Here is a 20,189-nt window from a genome sequence, read left to right as displayed (position 1 = left end):
TTACTTGGATGGGAAGGTTGGAGTGGGTATAATTCGTAGGTGACCCAAGGGTTGAGAGATATGCAGCTATAGCGTGGTTCAGGGAGACGGCGCAGGCGACATGGATGGGTAGGATGTGATTTCGTGGTTCATCTGTTTCATTGGTGGCATGGAGGATACAGGGTGTCGCATGTGCTATAGCATTCCGGGTTGTCAGTTCACGAGCTCTAGTCGCCCTAGGGTACTGCACTTGGCCAAGCTGAAGACTTTGAACTTTGATTCGCGCGTCCTCGCCTCTCCTCTCAGATAGTACAAAAGTGATGTGTCAAAAACCAAGTCCTTTTCCATCGCCAAACGCCTCGCCGAATGCTACATCAGTCTCGATGCCTGCTCCAATCTGAGTGCCTATGCACGGTTGGAGGAATTACGCATGCGCGCTTTAGCTTGCACGGTACGCTGTACGCAAACAATGCTCTCCTGTTGCACTGCATCTTGTCCATGCCCCGAATGCTTATATGACCCATCGGTAACTGGCGTATCGACCGGCTGTCTCAGATTTTCGGATAATCTTGACGACAGAGCCTCTCCTCAGGCCTAGGTACTTGGCGACCGGGTCGGTGGACTGGATTCTGGGCAGCTGTGTCTGCTTCAAACGGTATCGCTGGAGCAGTTGCTGCTTCTCCTCGTCGCTCAGCAGGACGTGCTTAGGCACCAACTCGTGCTTTGTGATGTTGACGAGCAAATCTTGCTCAACAAAGACCTCTACACCGCCCTTGGGACCATCGGTGATGCTTGTCGCGCCGCGCAGGAGTCGAATGGCCATACCCGTCATGGGCTTTACGGTGACCATGATGCCGGAGTGGAAGGATCCGTTGACAAGATGGGACATGTAGTCGCGCAGTTGCTTCATTCCGACGTTCTCGTCTGCGTTGAACTCGATCCAGATGGTACCGATATTGGGCTGGGGGTTCGGGTTCTTCTTTGTCGGGGCGTCGGTGTACTTTGCGAGCATATCTTCGGAGGGCTGGCAGGAGAAGTTGAGGCGCGAGCGGCTGGTAAAAGGTCAGTACTAGGGCCTAGAGATGGGCATGGTTTGGCGCATACTCAGGCTCGCCGTCCTCGCGCGCATATTTCCTGGCGAACTCTTCGAGCGACATGGTCATGTCGTCTTCGACAATCATGTAGCCCTTTGTGTACAGTCAGCGCGCAGTCCATGGTGTTCCAAAGCGCATGCGCAACCCACCCGGTCGTTCATCATCTCCTTGGTTGTCCGCCAGACCCTCCACAGGCGAATAAGAGACGCGCCGTACTTTTCGCCTTCCATGTTTGCCGTCGCTAACGTTGATTGTGGAGTAAGGGTGTAGGGTTGGGGTGTCGGCGCAACAGGTGAGTGAAGTCGGTCGCGTCAAAGAAATCTCCAGAAGTCCCAAAGGGCAGGCCGGGCGTCGGCTTGGCATGCAGCGCTAGCGCGGAACCTGGAGCTGGACCCCCACCAATTCCGCCCATCTCGAACCTGAACATGGCCTCTTCAAACGAAATCCCCAACCTACGAACACTTCTCGGACAAGGCCGTGGCGGATCATCACGAGGTAGAGGACGTGGAAGAGGCGGTCTTGGTACTTCTGGCGAGGGACGGGCACAACTTCTCGACAATGCCGTCAAGGCTACGGATCAAGATGCGGCGGGGAGCAGGGTGAGCTGTGTAGAGCTTGGTTATCTTCACGACCCGTATGCGAAGCTGTTCGCGATACAGCAGACGACAAGGAAACTGCCGTTGCTCAACCGGGGCACTTATGTTCGCACCTCGGCCATCGACCTCTTAGTCGCCAAGTTCCTCACTACCCACCCGTCGTCGGCGAAGCAGATTGTCTCCCTCGGTGCTGGCACTGACACGCGATTCTTCCGCCTTCTCGACCTATACCCGCAGACGCGCCTCGTATACCATGAGATCGACTTTCCTACCAACACACAGGCCAAGATAGCCGCCATACAGAGGCAACCGCTACTGCATCGGAAGCTCTTACACATGCCGTCAACTTTGGACTCGTACTATTCGGATGCGTACAACATTCATGCGCTTGATTTACGGTCTCTCGCAAGTTCGTCAGAAGAGGCGCCCCTACCTCAGATACCAAATCTGGACCCGAGCATACCTACATTGATTCTGTCCGAGATGTGCCTGGTTTACCTGCAGCCTTCGACAGTAAAATCGATAGTGTCATCATTATTGACACATTACCTACTCCCTGCAACGCCCGCCTCTCTCATACTCTACGAGCCTATCCTACCCCAAGATGGCTTTGGTCGGACCATGATCTCGAACCTCCAAAGCCGAAACATCCACCTACACACATTGACGGCGTATCCCGAGTTGGGGGACCAACGCGCACGCTTGCAGGGCTATGGCTTAACAGACGGAGCCAAGGTCGCAGATACAAACACTATCTGGCGAAGATGGATTAGCGATGAGGAGAAGGAGCGCATCGCTAGTTTGGAATTCCTAGATGAGCTGGAGGAACTGGAAATGTTACTCCGGCATTACTGCGTCGCATGGGGCTGGAGAGACGGCGAAAGCGATGTCTTTTCGAAGGCTTGGGCAGATGTAAGGGAGTAGGGCTTGGTAGATCTTCACTTGAGATGCAGCCATGAGCATATTAATAATCACCCTGTCTCTGAGAACGAACAAGGAACCTATGTCTGTGGTATACCCAAGAGGTGTGACATGACCTGTGTAAAGTGAAAGCCACGTGCCTGCGCGCCGAATGCACCTCACACGCTAGGCCCAAGGCGGCTTTGTCCGGGCGGCGCCTTGAACCCCAGACACGATGCTTGCGACAACAAGAACAACATTTATTTACCCACCACTCGCCCGAACTTGGCACCACTGCTGGAAGGAGCAGAAATTACTCGACGATACACAATGGCATAGTCGCTGCCTCAGCGTACCGACAACGATTGCACACGCCCCTAACTCAGTCTCTCCATAACAAACAAAACAACAAGGAGTCGCTGCCACCATGGCAGTGCGCAACACCACACAGCCGTCCTTCAACTTCCTCACTGGCGAGGAAGAGGAGCCAACGCCTGCGCCTGCCACCGCCAAACGAGAACCTCTCCGCGAAACGTTCCGAACCACATTGCGAGCCTCGCAGAATGCGCCGCACACGGTTGTGCCCTCGGACCCCATCAATGAGGATCTCCGCGCCCAGCTCAATACCCTGCGATATGAGCTTGAAACGGCGAAACAGGAGAAGGAGATGATGAAGTTGGAACATGCGCAAGAACTCCGCGATGCCCAAAACCGTGCCGATGCCGACTTTCGTAAAGCGCAGCAAGTCGAGGCATCCAACACCCTTACCGCGAAGAAACACGATGCGCTGACCAAGGAAATGGCCGAGGTACAAACACGGGCTGCCAACGAGCGACAGGCGCTGGAGAGGCGATTGCGCGAGTGTCAAGAAAGAGCGCAATCGCTACAAGAAGAATATGATGAGGTTAAGGAGGAGTTGTCGACATCGCAGCGGCAGAATGAGCACCAATATAACACACTACAAACCGAACACAAGGCGCTCAAGGAGAGTGTCGAGGAGGTGCAGGCAGATCTACAAGCCAAGGTCAACGCTTTGCAGATGACACAGAAGAAGCTCGCGCAAAAGGAGGAGGAAGTCGATCAGATGGAGGCCGAGGTGTTGCGCCTCAAGGCAATTACAGGAGACGCCGAGACACTGGCAGTCATCAAGAGGGAGCTTTCTGACCAGGTCGCACACATCAAGAAGCTCGAGACCCTGACGAGGGAGCAGAATACCGAGCTTAAGCAGTATCGGAAACAACACAAGGCGATTGAGGTAGTCGAGGAGGAGAAGAGGTCACTACAGGCGAAGCTGCGCACGATGGATGACTTGGAACGGCAACTGGGAGAGGCCGAGCTGAGAAAGCAGGTTCTAGAAGAAGAGCGCCATTCGTGGACGTCGTACCTCGAGGCAGAAGCAGAAATACACGGCGAAGTGCTCTTTGAAACACCTCAAGACCTCGCACGAGCTTTCATCCAAGAGCGCATAGAAAGGACCGATCTCATCAACAAACTGGGCGAGATCAAGCCTGAGCTCATTGTCAAAGAGGCCAACATACAAGCACTCGAAGAGGAGAAGGCCAAATTACAGGCCGAGATTCAGCAACTCAAGGCAGCTGGAAACACTGCCGCAGGGAATGGTGCCGACGCAAAGGTACGGGCCAGGCTTGAACGACAGAAAGCGTTAGCAACTAAAGAAGTCGACTTCTTACGTGCCCAAGTCAAGGCTTTCGACGATGAAGAACGCGAGATGCAGCCTGACACATTCGACGCTGCAAAGTCTGAACGGATAAAGGAGCTCGAGGATCTCGTCGACCAATATCGCAAAGAGGTTGATACATTACAAAAAGAGTTCAACAGTTTAGAGAAGCCTGTTGCTGCCATAACAGGCCAAAAGCGCGCTCTTGATACGGATGAGAACGAGGAACGCGTAGGCGAGCTGCGCCGAAAGAACCGCCAATTACAAGATGACCTCAGCGCCCTGCAGAAGAAGATGAAGCTTGTCGAGGCTGAATACAAAGCTCAGCACTCACAGCTTAAGAAGCTAAAGGAGTCTTCTCGAACACGAGTCCTAGAACTAAAATCCAACCCTACCGCCGACGCGGAAGCTCTCAAACTAAGCACCGTACGCAACCTCCGCGAGGCCAACGCTCAGCTCCTTGACCAGCTCGAGAACCAAAAGACACCACCATCCACGGTCCCTCTAGCCACACTCGATGCGGCTAGGGACGAGCTCGAAGAACTGAAAGCCCAACTTGCTTCTTCGTCTAAGAAGATTGTACGTCTAAAACAAATTTGGACAGCGAAATCCCTCGAGTTCAGGGAAGCTGTTGCATCCATTCTGGGCTGGAAGCTGGACTTTATGCCTAACGGACGGGTCAAGGTCACCAGTATGTTCAAGCCTGCCGATGAGGAAGGGGAGAACAGCATAGTGTTTGATGGTGAGAATGGGACGATGAAGGTCTCTGGTGGAGAGCAAAGTGAGTTTGCAGGCGAGATACGCGATCAGATTGTGTATTGGGTCGAGGGGAGGAAGGAGATACCATGTTTCCTTAGCGCGCTGACATTGGAGTTTTGGGAGAGGGGCCCGGGTGGGCAGACGATGCATGGCTAGCTAGGAAGAGTTGCGGTATGTAATGAATCTGGTGGATCCGGATGTAATGAACAATTTCTGCAGCAACGGATAGCTGATTGGCAAGATGAAGAGCTTTTTCAAAACAGAATTCATCCGTCCGTGTCCAATTCTCATTTCTTCCCAAGATCATACCATGCCCAACCTCCGCATCTCCCTCTCAAACTCCTCGTTCACTACTACCCTTCGTCTCCATTCCTCCGTCTCTCTTACCCTCTGCACATCCCTCCTATCGATTTTCTTCCACCACCAAAACCAGCCCATGACCCAACACCACGCAAACGCCGCAATGACAACGAAATCATAACACAGTAGTGATATAGTCGCAGGTTGAATCCACAAAGGGTGTCTCGGTGTGCTGTGGGTGTATATCTGGATATCGGGAAGGCAAGCCGGCTCTGTTGTGGTTGTGGATGGCGGAGGTGAGGAAATTGGAGTATGTGGAGCGGTTTGGTATAGTACTACGATGGTTGTCGAGATAGGTTGTGTTGTAGCGGTAAACATTCTTGGTGATACTGCCGAAGTCGTAGTGGTTGGTAAATGAGTAAGGCATTTGAACGCGGGTAAAGTGAGCGTGGAGGTGTACGTGACGGTGATGTCCTGGGCGAGCACCAACGTGGCCCCAGTGTAGTTGGCAAGAAGATGGAGCGTAATAATAGTACGCATAATCGTAATGATGTAATCTCTTCTCCACAGCATGTCGAGCTGCGTCTGCTTCGCCGTGATGAATGGTGTTGGTAATGACTGAGGGTGCGTATTGAGCAGTGAGAGAATCATAAGAAGACAAAGGAGAGAGGGAATGGCATTGTGTTGGAATTGATATCCAGTAGACAAGAGGAAACTCGCAAATGGACATGAAACGATGGTGAGTATGAATTGGGGTGGAGGCAAACATGCTATTGTCCTTTAGCAGTGGAAAGAAGCCTATCATATGTACATGGAATTTCCCCTTCACCTCCAACGCCAAAACCCCGCTACAGCGCATATATTTTCATTATATTGTTCGTCATCATTGTGCCTTGTCCCACGGCAGGGCGAATGTAGATACCCAATCTTCAACCTCCTTCTTGAGCTCGATGATCTCGGTGATGTCCTCACCCTCGCCAACGTACTCCTTGAATGCAGCCACGCTAGTGGGATTCTTGCGACCAGTGTCTTCGGCCTTCTTCTTAGCATCCTTGTCCAACTTTTGGGTGATTCCAACTGCGCGGTGCACGACGTCGGCCACACGCTTGAAGTCTTCGGTCTGGAAGCCACGAGTTGTCATGGCGGGAGTTCCAAGACGAATACCACCGGGCTTCATGGCAGACTTGTCACCAGGAACAGTGTTCTTGTTCGATGCGACGCCGACGAGCTCCAGAACACGCTCGACTCGTGCGCCATCCACGCCGCGGTCCTTGAGGTCGACAAGGACAAGATGGTTGTCAGTGCCGCCTGAAACAATGTTGTAGCCGAGACCGCCGTTCTCCTTGGAGTCACCAAGACGCTGAGCAAGAGCCTTGGCGTTGTCCAAAACCTGCTGCTGGTAGTCCTTGAACTCTTTGGTTGAGGCTTGCTGCAGGGCTACAGCCAAAGCAGTGATGGTGTGGTTGTGAGGTCCTCCCTGGTGGCCTGGGAACACAGATGCGTTGATTGGGCCTTCCAAATCATACATCTCCTTGTTGCCCTTCTTGTCGACCTTCCGTACACCCTTGCGGTAGAAGATCATGGCACCTCGCGGGCCTCGAAGCGACTTGTGTGTTGTAGTTGTGACGATATCGGAGTGGGGGAATGGAGAGGGGATGACGCCGGCGGCCACCAGACCTGAGATGTGAGCCATATCAGAGAGAAGGTACGCGCCAACGTCGTCTGCCAGCTTTCGCATGCGCTCGTACTCGATCAACCGACTGTATGCCGATGTACCTGCAACGATGACCTTGGGCCTGTACAGATGTGCCAATTCTGACATCTTTGCGTAGTCAATGATACCGGTCTTCTCATCGAGCCTGTATGGGAGGGTTTCGTAGTATTTGGATACGGCGGAGATCTTCTTGGTAGGTGTTTGGTAGCCGTGCGACAGGTGGCCGCCATGGGGAAGGTCGAGACTGAGGATACGGTCGTGCGTGTTGAGAACGGCGGAGTAGGCGTAGAGGTTTGCGGGCGATCCGGAGAGGGCTAGAGTTGTGTTAGAGGGCGATGGTAGCATTTTTGTCGACTGACTCACGCTGGACGTTGACACCCCACTCCTCCGGGCTCAAACCGAATGCCTTGAGCGCTCTCTGTTGGCATAGACGCTCGGCCTCGTCAATGTGCTCGTTTCCTCCATAGTATCGCGCGCCCGGGTATCCTTCCGAGTACTTGTCTATCGTGCCATGTCAGCTTAGAATTGTGGTGTGAGAATGCGCAGAACGCACTTTGCATAACACTGCCGAGCGCATCGAGCACAGCTTGTGATGTGAAGTTTTCAGAAGGAATCAGGTTTATGAAGTGCTTCTGGCGGTTCTTCTCCTGTAATAAAAGTATCGTGAGCTTCGTCTTCGCATGTACAGCTTCAACATGTGGCAACGAACCCTGTTGATGATCTGGTAGACGGTAGGATCGGCCTGCTCAAGATCCTGGGAGAGAATCTAGGACTTGTTAGCATTGCCAGTCGTGAATTTCTGTCATGGCGAGGCATACCTTCTGCTGTGCATCCATACTCGTCGCATAGCCCCGCCATTGTTGCCTCTGTATTCTTGCATGGTTGGTGGCAATTGAAGCTGTGGAGCGGGAAGTGAGCTGGCGCAAAGGCGCTCTGCAGGCTGCTCTGAGGTTCGCCATAGTCTCTCAGTCTGGTAGGCAGGGCAGAAGCGTGGCGCGACCTTATAAACGTACTTGATACCAGCCGGACTCGTAGTCTCAATGAGGCAACGAAACGATGCGCCCGCTTAATCACGGAGCTACGGCGGCATTGCAGGGGTCATGGCCTCGGCGCCGATTCTCCGTTCTCCGGCGGTAAAATATGAACGCTTCCGTCGCGTGTCCTCTCTTCTTTTCTTCACGTAACTAAACCCGAGATGATATGAATGCTTTCAATTCAGCTGCATCCTCACTTGGCTGGCGCAAGCTGGCCGATGTGGGAGCTGTTGACACGCCCCGGCACCCACCACCTAGGGGGACGAAAAAATCTATGATCGGCTACGTTGCGTAGGAAGCATCTATTGATGTTTCTGTCTTCTGTTCAGCGTCGCATGGAGATGGAACACGAAATGTTAGTGTCCCTACTTCAATGCCGCTGTCGGAGCCCGTCGCCATGTATGTAGCATTCCAATGTAATCGTCAGTGTCAGAAACCATTTTCGTCGCTCTGCGTGAAGGGCGTTCTATAACGTCATAGCTACATCCCAGCATGATTACAGTTGACAACACCTTTGTGCATCCGGAACGAACAGGCAGACGATGCCCCCACAACGAGTCGAAAATACTATACACCGGCTTGCGACATAGATCTAGGATGGCGCAGCTGCATCCACACACTCTAGGTACTGTGACTCCGTCCCAGACAATGTGTTCATCACGATAGGAGCGCGGCACAGGGCCACTTGGGGCCTCTTGGAACCCGGGTCGCAATCAGATCATCAGAAGCTCTCGGGGCTTGCGAACCTAGGTCTCGTCAACGGTATGTTGGTGACAGTCTACAAGCCGCTGGACCTTTCGTAGCCATGGAAATTCACGAGCTTTGAGATGGAGCACACTGTCGCTCCTCCTCCTTCGACTAGCTGCCAAGGCTACTAGTGATAACCTCTGGAGCATTGAACCAGGAAAGCGCGCGTCGCAATGGCCGTTACTTCCTTGAACGCGCTTCTCTATCTATTGACCCCGCGTCTACTCACCTACATCATATCCTGACCGCAACCTCTGCCTCTACACGCATGCACTCACTACACCGCCATCAACTGATTGTTCGCATACAAAAAACTCCATCATGGCACTCAAACCCAAGACATCGAACCCACCTCCTCCAGCGTCATCACCTCCGGCATCACCTCATAGTCGCGATACCAGCCCGGAACTAGGCAGCCCTTCCAGGGTAACGCAATACAACCAAAAGACGGGCCGTCCTGTTCGTAAGAGCGCGGGCAAGATCAGGAGGGTTGCGGGTTACGTCGACTTTGAAGACGCCGAGTTTGACGCCTTGACCGACAGCGAGTTGAGTGAGCTGAGTGAGCTGGACGACGAAGACGACATGGATCCACTCAGTCTATCGGGCAAGAAGAAGAAGAACAAGAAGGGCGCACTGAAGCGTAAACGCAGTCCCTCGCCTCCATCCCCTCACTTAGAGCCTGTCATCAACAACCAAGAGCTTGATGACCTGACCGACAACGAAGAAGGCGGCGCCTTTCATCGAAATGACCCTAAGAAGCCACCAATGACCTTGCAGTTCAACGTTCCGCTAGGTTTTCACGGTCCACTCTTCGTTAAGCTCGATAGCACCCTCCTACACATCAACCAGCAAGGCAAATTGCATGAGATGCAGCCAGGCAAGTCGAAGAAGCTCTGTACTGTGAGCCCAGAGCAGGTGGGAACAACTGCAGTGCGTCCCAAAGGCTTCACCGATCTACCAGGCGAGCTCCGAAACACTATATATCGCCATCTTTTCGCCCGCAAGGACAAAGATTCAAGGCTTAGAATCCCCTTGAGGAGCATTGATCCCAAGAACAGCCTGACCAAGTCTGCTCAGTTTCTCAGAAGCTGTAAGCTAGTGCACAACGAAGCCTGTTCCATCCTTTATGGTGAGAACACGTTCTCTTTCCATCGTCATTACGATACACGTGGACCGTACTGGGAGCCGGTACCCAAAGAGATTGGTTATCAGGATGTTTTGCATTTCTTAAGAACAATCGGACCCGAGAACATCCAATACTTGCGCGATGTCGACTTCGTCTTCGATGATGCACGCCCCAAGGATACACCCTACGTCACCTCCAACGAGCAGCGTCGCTATCTGAACGATGACTACCTGATGAACTGTCTGCGAATTCTCCGTGACGCCAAGCTCCGTAAGATCTCGATGTATTTCGGTGGGCGTCGACAACTGGGCCGCACCGATGTCAGGTTCCTAGGCTACTTGGAGCAGGTCAAGGCAGACGAGGTGTCGCGGAAAAGCGAGAAGTACTACCACAGCGCTGACAGATACATGAGCCACGTCGCTTGGAACCATCTGAAGGGTAAGTGTCACTGTACGGACTGCATGTGAGATACAAGCTGACTTTGAACCCCAACATCTAGACATGATGACACGCAAAAAGAAGCTTTACGAGAACGAGTAGCTCAGCGCTCACAGCTGTCTTGGTCGAATTCACGGTAGACTGTCATCATGTGTACCTTCTGATACAGTTTTGTTAGGGACAACGGCTATCAAGTTCTCTCACTTTCCACCACCGGCACGTTACCGGTGCTTATCCCTCAGACCAGAATGTTACGACATACATCATACAGATCTAGCGTTCATCCACACCTGTCTCGACGGGCAAGCCATACGGAGACTCGGCGTTAAGGACCATCTGACCTTGTACAATTCACACCCGGGTTCGTGTTTGTTAACCGTTAGCGGGTGACATTGTCAACCGTTGTATTGGCTTTTATGGTAGTTCCACTTCATGCAGCATATCACACCAATGTATTTCTCCCAACATAAAAGTCTTAGAGATAGATGAAAATTGTTCCCAACAACTATAGTGATTGGTCCGACCCCTCAGTGACATTGTTCTATATTACCACCAATGGAATGCTTCTAGGCCACCAATATTGCCCAACGGCTAAAATGGTATGGCCCTAGCCCCCACCCCACCAGCTATCGCTCAGCCAGCGGCGCAACGTGTGAACCATGGAACACGGAATGTACCTTGCATATGCATAAGCGAGCCGTGCGAACGACTTTTCCCTGGTACGCGAACTGAACTGGTAGCTGCAGGGCCAAATGCATCCTGGAAAGTAGGAGCGGGAATAATTTCTACGTGAAACATTGCTGCACGTAGCCGCTGCCAGGTTTTCTTTTGTATGCAGACAATATACCTTGAATGCCGCATTTGCATGTGTCCCGTTACCAGGCATCGGGAACGCGATCTGGACAGGCAGGTGGTCAAATACCAGAAGGGATGTTGATTCCTATTTAGCCTCTGTGTACTATTTGAGCAAGTCCGCGTTCGAGGTTCATAAGACTGGTGTGATATAGCCGGTTAACCCGATGAGCTTCCCAGCCGGGGTGATGCAGTGGGGATACGCGATGCACGTTGAAATGGTCGGTGCGGCGAATACGTCAGCGATCATATACGGAGATTTTGCGAGCTTGCTAATGAGCGATGGGTGAGGCGCGCTGTGGACGCGTTGCGCCTGTAGCTTGCGTGTTTTTGTTCATTCATTCATCGATTCTTCTAGACATCGTCATCGTTCGGCCCGAAGAGCAGTCGGGTCAGACGCGCTGTTGTGCCATGACCCTTGGCCAACTTATGCCGTTTTCCCTTTTCGCTTCTTGAACTCTTCTATCCAACCAGCAGCCTTGTCTTTCGGCACCACGCTTATCGTCACCAATCCGTCGACGATCTCCGGCTTCCCGCTTCCCAGCACCTTGCCTAGGCTCATCTTTTTTCCAACTTTGATCAAACCACCCGCTGCGGTCTCCATGTATGATTCGACATTGTCGATTGTGTACTCATGTTGCTCATCCCATGGGAGTGGGAAGATATAGTCGAGATGTTCATCTAGCTTTTCCTTCTCAGAGAACGCCTTGATAAAATCCGATTGCGAGTGCATTGGGTAAAGTAGAATAACCGGTACTGTGAGTGTTGAAGAGGGGTCCAAGCTGTTTTCCAGCTTGACCGTGGTGTCTTCTAGATCTGGGGGCTTCTCCGTGCTCCGCGTCAAGATATTCCGGCTTCGCAATGCAAGTTTCATTGTTGCTCGCTCTGATGCAGCCTTCTCCTCTCGTTCGCGGCGTGCCTTTTCGACGGAATCTATGTACTGCTTTCGAGCATCAATTTTGGTTTTGAGGGCCTTGAGAGGGGCGTTGGAAGCATCTAGAGCTAATCCTCGGTCGCAGGCCCAGGCTGCTTCCTTCAACTTGTCTAGTGCAAGACCAGCAGTGCCTGATCTGTAGAAAGCCTTGATGTTGGCGGGATTGATCTTGAGTGTCGCTATGCAGTCCTGAATGCAGGAGCGGTAGTTCTCTGCTGCATGTTAGCATTCTGCAGTCAAATTGGTGTTGTGAAGAGGCCGCCATGCATGTTTGTGGATCGTGCCTTCGTTCCCGTACTCACTCTTCTCGAGATTGCATAATGCGCGGTTGACATAGACTGCCTCGCCAATCACTCTCTCCTTCTCTGCTTCCTCCTTTTCATCGAGCTCGACAGGGATGACATCTGGTCCTTCTGCATCGGGGTCCGGATTGGTTTGTGGGCCTTTGAGCGCTGCTATCGCCTTATCGTAGAACTCTTTCGCGTCTGTCCACTGCTTCGCCCGTGCGCATTCGTTGCCTTGTTGTCGGAAGTTTTCAGCAATTTCGGCACGGGTTCCTTCGTACGCCATGGCTTTCAACGCCTCCAGCGCCATGTTCTCACCTCCCTCGCCGTCTGTTTCATCTAAACTTGTCATGAAAATTGGCATGCGGTTCATCTCTTTCATCAAGTCGTCCACGCTCTGCGACTTGACCTCTGCCATCGCTGGCGGCAGTTCGGCGGACACCGCCTGTGGTCCATTCTGATCTGATTGCGCCATGTTTACCTGTTTCGATCCGTCTATATGTGCTGTCTGCAATGTCACGATATGCTTGTTATGACTGTATGGTCGAATTTTCGGTGATGGTCGCTTAGTCAGGCGTGGGCGGGGCTGTCGAACCCTGACCCACGGATTCGGCCATCACTGGCTGCCTGCGACCTGAGCAGGTGAACCACTGAGAACACGGCAGCCCAGCAAAGCCAGGAGGGATGGCGCAGACAACGAGAGGGGCACGCTAAAGTGAGATGGGCCGGCACCGGCGCTTCCGCGTCATGCTATACTGTCTAAGCTTTCCGTCGACGCCGAAAGTTCAGGGAGCGGTAGCCGATTACGACGCAAATCTCCTATTTGCTTTTCTGAGACGACAACACCTCAATAGCGCCGAGCAATACCGAAACAACACCTGATGTGGCATACAATCGTCGGCTGTTGGATCGTGAGCTGCTATGTCGCGCATCAGTGGGCATCATGGAATGTTCTGCTGATTGCCAGACCCTCGTGTAGCGTCCTGCAGCTGTCCGCACATCAGGTCCACTCTCCGCTGCTGGACCACATTGCCCTTGTGATTCTCGCAGCCTGCATACCGAATCGATACTTTGCCCGATGGGATTCACGAATAATGGATCCCCAGTATCTCCACCACCCGGCAAGTCTGTTTATTACGAGGCGCTCAACAGGACGTCACTTCATCACGTCTCCAACGCGCTTCCGAACTGTATCTATCCCGTCTGTGGGGGATAACTCAATGAACAAGCTCAACCTGGTCAAACGTCATGGTAGGTGCCGACTCCGCTCTTCGTTTTGTTGGGGTAGCTGGACGGCCTCGATGATGCTGGGATCCTCAACTTTCACATGTACCGATATCTCCGCCTAGATCCCTTGGCGGGTCATGACTGATAACCATCACATCTCTGCTCTGGCATTGTGATCAGACAACCTTGCAAAAAACAATGATGAGGCTGGAGTCATTTGGCATTTCCAGCTTGGAGAATTGCGTCGTCGATCTGGACTTGAGTTCGGCTCCTTTGCACCGCCAAGAGTGCACGGATAAATCCTTTCGTCTCGAATTAGGAAATCCTCTTCTCACACCTGACTCGGCAGTACAGGATCAGGCTGCTCATTCATGCAGTTGCCTACCTTTTTGGTAGTCTACATATGTCTCCTTTTTGAGACACCTCGGGGACACTACAGAGACACCAAAATTGTCAGGCCGAAACAGGATCAAAGTATGAAGATCAAAGTTCTAATTGCAGGCTACAGCACAACGGCACCGCACCGGCGCACCCGATCGTTGGGCGCCATCGCGAGCTTGATAGCTCGGACCGGGACATGATCGTGCCACTTTGTCCAATGCTTTCCTCGGTGGGCCAAGTGTGCGGCGTGGTCAAGAGGCTGAAACTCCCAGTCACGGCTCATCATCAACGCCAAAGGTAGTCCAGAGTTACTGATAGGGCGAGGCTTTTGTGGACCTTTGGACGGCGACAATAATCATCATGCAAATTACCGTGGCCGCGACGTCTGTTTGAAGCCAGCTGCCCCCAAGGATATGGTAAGAACTTGCGCCTCACATCTACTAATGCTGCTGAGGCGTATCATCACACCCCCTTCATCAACGCCGTTACCACCCGCATTCGTTACCACCTGCCCCTTGTCGGGTCATTTCCTTCACCTCGCTAAGGCATTGGCCATCGTCGCGGGACGCATTTAAGGGAACGTTGGACCTAAATGCACAGCCAATGAAGCTTGCCTGAAAAGCGGAAGGCGGGCGGGCTCGAGCCAATAGTGTGGTCGTAATACAGGGGTCCCTCGGCTCAGCTGCATGCAGGGATACTTGTGCTCGCTAGTGCGGAGACGTGCATAAGCAAATGGACTCGGACATCGAAACAAATTTAACAGGCACAGATGGGGTTTGATTGATCCTATGAATCCTATTCGTGTCTTTGGGCATAGTTCCGCCTCCCCAGTGGACTGTGCGGACTTGTGCCTGCGTTCCGGGATCCCAGCTGATGCATGGGCGATCACAGCGATTTCATGCTCAAGTTGTGCCTTGTCCCTCCCTCTCCTCCTTACGCTCCGTGCCGTTGACGACACACGGCTATCTTTCTCGTAGGGCCCGCTGCCCGTTGCTTGACAGTTCTTTTCTTACCATCAAAAGTGTTTTAGCCCGCGCCGTTAGTCGCTTTCCTCATCTCGTTCACATCGCATGTATCAATGAATTGAGCAACGTTTCTGAATCTGTCGACCATCACCAACTCATAACGTCATTCCTTCGGTTGTAAGTGTCTATTTGTAATCGTGATTCGATTGCTGTCTCTGGACGTCTCTTGCTTCAAGTCACACCGGACTGACCTTCGCTCCAGAACAGAGACCATCTGAACGCTGCTTTCTCGTCGATATACTTGCCCCACGTAATACGGTCCGACGCTTTATACTTTTATATACCACGACTCGTCCTTTCTCAAGTGGCTGGAATTCCAATACCCGATTGTAGTACAAAGGGCTCGACCGGTACGTCGCTCACCGTCACGTATGCTGGAGGTTGATATTGTCTTGAATGGTACATCTTCGTTGTGAAGACGCGCCGCCGAAGGGCTCGTGAAGACAATCCTGATCATAGCACCGACGGCAACCGACCCGGTCTCGATTAAATGCTGATCGCGTTACAGGCATGTGTTAGACTCCATTTACATACAGCACCACTTTACTGTGGTTCTGAACATTTGAGTGTGTAATAAACCGACCGACATCTAAGCTACGCGCTCAATATCATGTCTACCGATTACTTTTCGGATCAGGAGACCTTCCTTACCAACCACCCTCTCCCCACACCCGTTGGAACGCCATACAGTTCCTTGTCCCGAACGACGTCGAGATACGACACCACTCCAGGAAGCGACATTCCTAGTTCACCGCCTCCTTTCCCGCCAGACCATAGTTTCAGTTCCGAAGATGCTGCCAACGACGAGAACATCTCGGTGTTGGACCCACGCCGCTTTACTCCAACCTTGCATGCGAACCTGGTTTCAGAGATCTTGAACCTTCGTCGGGAGCTAGATTCGAAACATAAGTTCATCGACGATCTAGAGACCAGTCTGCACACGGCGCGCACCGACAACGACGCTCTTGCAAAACAGCTATCATCAACCACCAAGGAAAGCAAGACAGCCAAACGCCAGCTTCAGCACTTTGAGACCGAAACCCTCGCTGCACTAGAAGAGATTGCAGGTGAAAGAGACAAGTTCAAGGAAACCAACGCCGACCTACGGGAGAAGCTAGCAGCAGCAGAAAAGAGAACACGAAGCCAAGATGATGACTCTACCAAGGTGCACGATATGTGGGCTCGGGAAAAAGAAGAGTGGGCGGGGGAAAAACGAATGCTGGAGCGACGTGTTCATGTGTCAGAAACCCGGTTAAAGATGCTTTTGGATGAGATCGCTATACACGAGGCTGCCAATGAGGACGCTGGTGCCGAGAGCGAGGCAGACGATCCAAGCCGGGATACTGGAATACCAGAAAGTGACGCAGGAAGCGTACAATCGTCACCTCGGCGAAGACCATCCACTCGCCTTGCACGCCATTCAAGAAATCGAAGCAGCAGCAGCTACAAGAGTATTGGACGCAACTACCGGATGTCTTTGATGAGCTCTGATGGACACTTCCGAGGCAATGGTATGAGCCTAGCAGACGAGCTTATATTCGACGAAGAGGATGAGGAGCTGGATGAACTAGAGCTCGATTCGGATGATTTCCCTGAAAATGAAATGCGGGCAAGAAGAGCACGCGAATCCCGAATGTCGATGTTACCAGACGAAAAAGCAAAGCGCATCCTAGGATTGAGTAATGATACCCAACAGGGTATCCGGGATAGCCCTGTCATGACAGCCGATGACACCGAGCCGCGGAAGTCGTCGTATGAAACGATACAGTCATCTGTAACACTGACGCCTCGCGATATCACTCTAGTATTCCCGCCAACACGTCCTATCTATGTTGACACCGGTGTACAACCATCGCCACCGCCTTCGCCTACGAAGCTTGTCATGGTCGAAGCGGCATCGCAGACGATTGAGCCATCCGTGCCGATGAAGTCGGGTGAATTCTCGTCCACCGCTGCTGAGATTGAGGCGAACCAGAGCCGAAAGCGTGTTTCAGTGCCCCTGGCTTCTAGTCCACCACGCCAAATCAGTCCTGAAATTTGCACTACGACGTCAAGCTCGGTACAAACCGTTGAGCCGCTTAGCCCGCCGCCTACTCCCAGGATTCCTATGCCTGCAGAAAAAGCAACTCTGTCACCGGTCGTACAGACCGAGGTCGTATCTACAGCCACACAAACAGACTCTATGGTCGAGCCTGAGGCCGTGGCTGAGACGCCTAAGAAGTCTCCGCTACCGACCCCGATTACAATCCCTTCGATTGCCATCCATGCTCCTACATCCGCTCCTTCATCGCCAAAAGCCCCTATCCTTCCTCCAGGCACTAAGACCATATCAACTCAGACAAGCGGCGATCTTGTAGCTCCAATGCGCTCAACTTCGATGCAGACTGAACCAATCAGAATCGACCAGAGAGCTATCAAGCTTCCTGCGCATCTTCTTCCTTCTGCCATCTCTTCCAAGCCTGGAACGCCTGAGGCTGACAGCAAGGTTGTCAAGAAGGACTTTTCGAGCGATACAGAGCACTCTGCTCTCAAGTCGACCACTCGTCAAGATTTCATTGCTCGTCTCGAGAAGGCCGGTGAGAAGAAGATTGAGAACCGTTACCCCGGAAACAATGACAATGGACCTTTGTCGCGCCAGCTTCATTCAGACATACTGAGTCGACCTTTCCGAACAAGCAGTCTCTTCGCTGGGTTCGATGGTCCATCATCTGACGAAGAGGACGATGATGCTGATCTGAGTGACGATGACTACAGGAGCCTACAGTACTCTACTCCGATGCTGTCATCACGTAATGCAAAGAGTGGACGACCAGTGAACCCGCCCACGCCTGTTCCAGAAGACAAGGAGACTACACCCATGTCCAGGCCATCTGTTGACTCTGTTAACAGCGTTTCATTGGCGTCCAAGCGTAGCTCGATGGAGAAGCCTTCGAGGGTTGGGAAAGCACAGCGCAACTCGATCAGTCGCCAGCCCAGCATCCGACGATCTGCCATGATCCAGAGTGGCACCGCAGCTCACAGCCGCTCTCGTAGCCCCAGTATTGGAAGTCTAGGTTCTGGTAATCACATCCCGAAGCCACCCTTCCCAGTGCCTACTCGATCCAGCTCGCGCAACAAGCCATTGAGCAAGAGCGAAGGCTCGCAGAGCCCAACCCCTCGCAACAGTGGCTCGTATGCCGGCCGCCGTCCGTATGGCGTGAAGCATCAGCGGAAAGACAGTCTACGCAAGGTACGATCTGCTGCTCCTGTAGCAAAGGGCGCACGCTCTCGCAGCAGATCGCCCACAATGCCTGCGACTCCAAGCAACGCCGACACAGATTCAATTCCTCCGCTACCCAGCGACATTGTGAGCGCGAGCGGCTTCCGCCACCGACACCAACTATCGACAGCCACTGCAGCAACTGGTTTCACAGCCAATGGGTCCGCCAACGGGTCCACCAACAGCGCAGTATCGCACACTAGTGTGGTCGATGCGATTGCTGCAGCCATGATTGGAGAATTCATGTGGAAATACGTTCGTAAGAGGAAGGCATTTGGTGGCCCTGACACGCCTGCAGACGTCAGTCGCGCCGCAGAAGAGGCTTCGTTGGCCAACCATGGTGTAAGGCATAAGCGCTGGGTCTGGATTTCGCCATACGAAAGAGCCATTCTGTGGAGTAGTAAGCAGCCAACCACTGGCTCTGCGTTGATGGGGAAGAGTGGTCGCAAACGTGAGTTTCAAGACTGGTCACAAATTTGTCTATACTAACATATCTTCAGTCGTCATTCAGTCTGTTCTCGATGTCGCCGACAACTGCCCTCCTCCCAAGAACGAAACACTCTTCAACCGCTCCATTCTTATCCTTACCCCTGCTCGTGCACTCAAGTTCACTACCTCCACACGCGAAAGACACTACCTGTGGCTGACAGCACTTTCCTTCCTCGCTCACTCGAGCGCACCGATGCCAGATCTTGGCTCTCTGCCACCTGTACCACCACCAGTCGATGAACCACAACGTCAGCAGGGCGCAACACTCCGCCGCAGCCGCGTTCAGGATTCTGTGCGCCTTGCTAAGGGTAGGACCAATCCGGTCATGGCTCGCTATGCATCGCAGGATGAACCAATGCCTAGTCTACCTTCTCTTGCTGGGTTTGAAAGCGCTATGCCAGATGCTGCTAGCCCTCCGGTCATTCCCCGTGGTCCTCAACACGGTAGGAAGAGAAGCTCTACTGGACCCAGCGCACCTCCACCAAGTGTCCCGTTCCGCAGTTTCTCACATCAGCACGTACCCTCCGTATACTCCAACGGCTCTTCCGACATGTACAGCGCTGGCGTACCACCGTCCGTGCCTTCTTCGGTCTACAACCCCAACAGCGGTGCTATGAGTTCTCGAACATCAGAGGCCAGCACATCTACTCGTCAACACTTTTTTGATACCATGGGCACCGTTCGCATGGAAGCTTTCATCGACAACGCTCTTGGTGATCCAAAGCAATTGAGCAGCTACGGCGGGCGAGCACCGCACATGCAGCACCGTCGTCGTCGTGGCAGCAGCCAGTGGAGCGCCAGCACACGTGACCAGTCTAATCGTGGCGGCGGTCTCTTCGACTTCGACTCGAACGATCCTTTCCGCGGCTTCTAAAGCTATTCACTGCGCTTACGACTCGCTCATGTGTGACGGGCATGCTTTACGGTCGATCGGTTGTCTTCTATCGTGCGTTGCTCTGTTTGTCTCCGGGCTGTTTTCGATCGCTCACTTGTATCTTCTCTCATCTTTCCTACCACTAGGGCTACGACCCATACGACCACACGTCATCACTACGGAGGCACACTGGCCTCGACTGCATATTTCCTTACTGTCACTTTACTTCTCAGTCTTATGTTCTCCCACTCGCTCAACATACCCTAGGGGCCTGCCTGCAAGGCTAGAAAGCGGTCGTGCTCGCGCACAACATATCATCTATACCGCCTATTTGTAATGTTTCTTCTCCAAGCCGGCTTTCGCAGCTGCGCACTCTTGATACCCCTCTCGCTACCTTTACCACATGGTTTTTGAGCGCCTTTTGTCTCCTTTTGTGTCTTTTCCTTGCATGAGAGTTCCACGTCCACTCTGTCTTGGTAGGGCGTTGAGTCTGGGCGCA

The 20,189-nt window shown here is 52.8% G+C and overlaps 7 protein-coding genes across 7 annotated transcripts; 4 read left to right on the top strand and 3 right to left on the bottom strand.

Annotated features, from left to right (window-relative positions):
- Window positions 1-490: 490 nt before the first annotated feature.
- Window positions 491-1,303, bottom strand: AA0111_g2221 (hypothetical protein; the record flags this gene model as incomplete). Its single annotated transcript, XM_028647969.1, has 3 exons — window positions 491-1,031; window positions 1,084-1,166; window positions 1,223-1,303. The coding sequence occupies 3 exons, from the start codon at window positions 1,301-1,303 to the stop codon at window positions 491-493; spliced, it is 705 nt and encodes a 234-aa protein (XP_028509925.1).
- Window positions 1,304-1,498: 195 nt separating this feature from the next.
- On the top strand, window positions 1,499-2,593 carry AA0111_g2220 (hypothetical protein; the record flags this gene model as incomplete). Its single annotated transcript, XM_028647968.1, has 1 exon — window positions 1,499-2,593. The coding sequence occupies one exon, from the start codon at window positions 1,499-1,501 to the stop codon at window positions 2,591-2,593; it is 1,095 nt and encodes a 364-aa protein (XP_028509924.1).
- Window positions 2,594-2,996: 403 nt separating this feature from the next.
- Window positions 2,997-5,162, top strand: AA0111_g2219 (hypothetical protein; the record flags this gene model as incomplete). The annotated part of the gene is made up of 1 exon (XM_028647966.1): window positions 2,997-5,162. The coding sequence occupies one exon, from the start codon at window positions 2,997-2,999 to the stop codon at window positions 5,160-5,162; it is 2,166 nt and encodes a 721-aa protein (XP_028510188.1).
- Window positions 5,163-6,189: 1,027 nt separating this feature from the next.
- AA0111_g2218 (putative serine hydroxymethyltransferase) lies at window positions 6,190-7,856 on the bottom strand (the record flags this gene model as incomplete). Its single annotated transcript, XM_028647965.1, has 5 exons — window positions 6,190-7,334; window positions 7,384-7,521; window positions 7,574-7,667; window positions 7,730-7,786; window positions 7,839-7,856. The coding sequence occupies 5 exons, from the start codon at window positions 7,854-7,856 to the stop codon at window positions 6,190-6,192; spliced, it is 1,452 nt and encodes a 483-aa protein (XP_028510189.1).
- A 1,266-nt stretch (window positions 7,857-9,122) lies between these two features.
- AA0111_g2217 (hypothetical protein) lies at window positions 9,123-10,467 on the top strand (the record flags this gene model as incomplete). The annotated part of the gene is made up of 2 exons (XM_028647964.1): window positions 9,123-10,365; window positions 10,427-10,467. The coding sequence occupies 2 exons, from the start codon at window positions 9,123-9,125 to the stop codon at window positions 10,465-10,467; spliced, it is 1,284 nt and encodes a 427-aa protein (XP_028510196.1).
- Window positions 10,468-11,644: 1,177 nt separating this feature from the next.
- Window positions 11,645-12,910, bottom strand: AA0111_g2216 (hypothetical protein; the record flags this gene model as incomplete). Its single annotated transcript, XM_028647963.1, has 2 exons — window positions 11,645-12,363; window positions 12,454-12,910. 2 exons carry the CDS (start codon window positions 12,908-12,910, stop codon window positions 11,645-11,647), a joined length of 1,176 nt encoding a protein of 391 aa, XP_028510197.1.
- A 2,768-nt stretch (window positions 12,911-15,678) lies between these two features.
- On the top strand, window positions 15,679-19,690 carry AA0111_g2215 (hypothetical protein; the record flags this gene model as incomplete). Its single annotated transcript, XM_028647962.1, has 2 exons — window positions 15,679-18,778; window positions 18,828-19,690. The coding sequence occupies 2 exons, from the start codon at window positions 15,679-15,681 to the stop codon at window positions 19,688-19,690; spliced, it is 3,963 nt and encodes a 1,320-aa protein (XP_028510194.1).
- Window positions 19,691-20,189: the final 499 nt, after the last annotated feature.

Source organism: Alternaria arborescens (genome assembly GCF_004154835.1).
Source record: "Alternaria arborescens strain FERA 675 chromosome Unknown contig_4, whole genome shotgun sequence".
NCBI classification, from domain to species: domain Eukaryota; kingdom Fungi; phylum Ascomycota; class Dothideomycetes; order Pleosporales; family Pleosporaceae; genus Alternaria; species Alternaria arborescens.
This window is presented reverse-complemented; position numbering and strand designations above follow the sequence as displayed.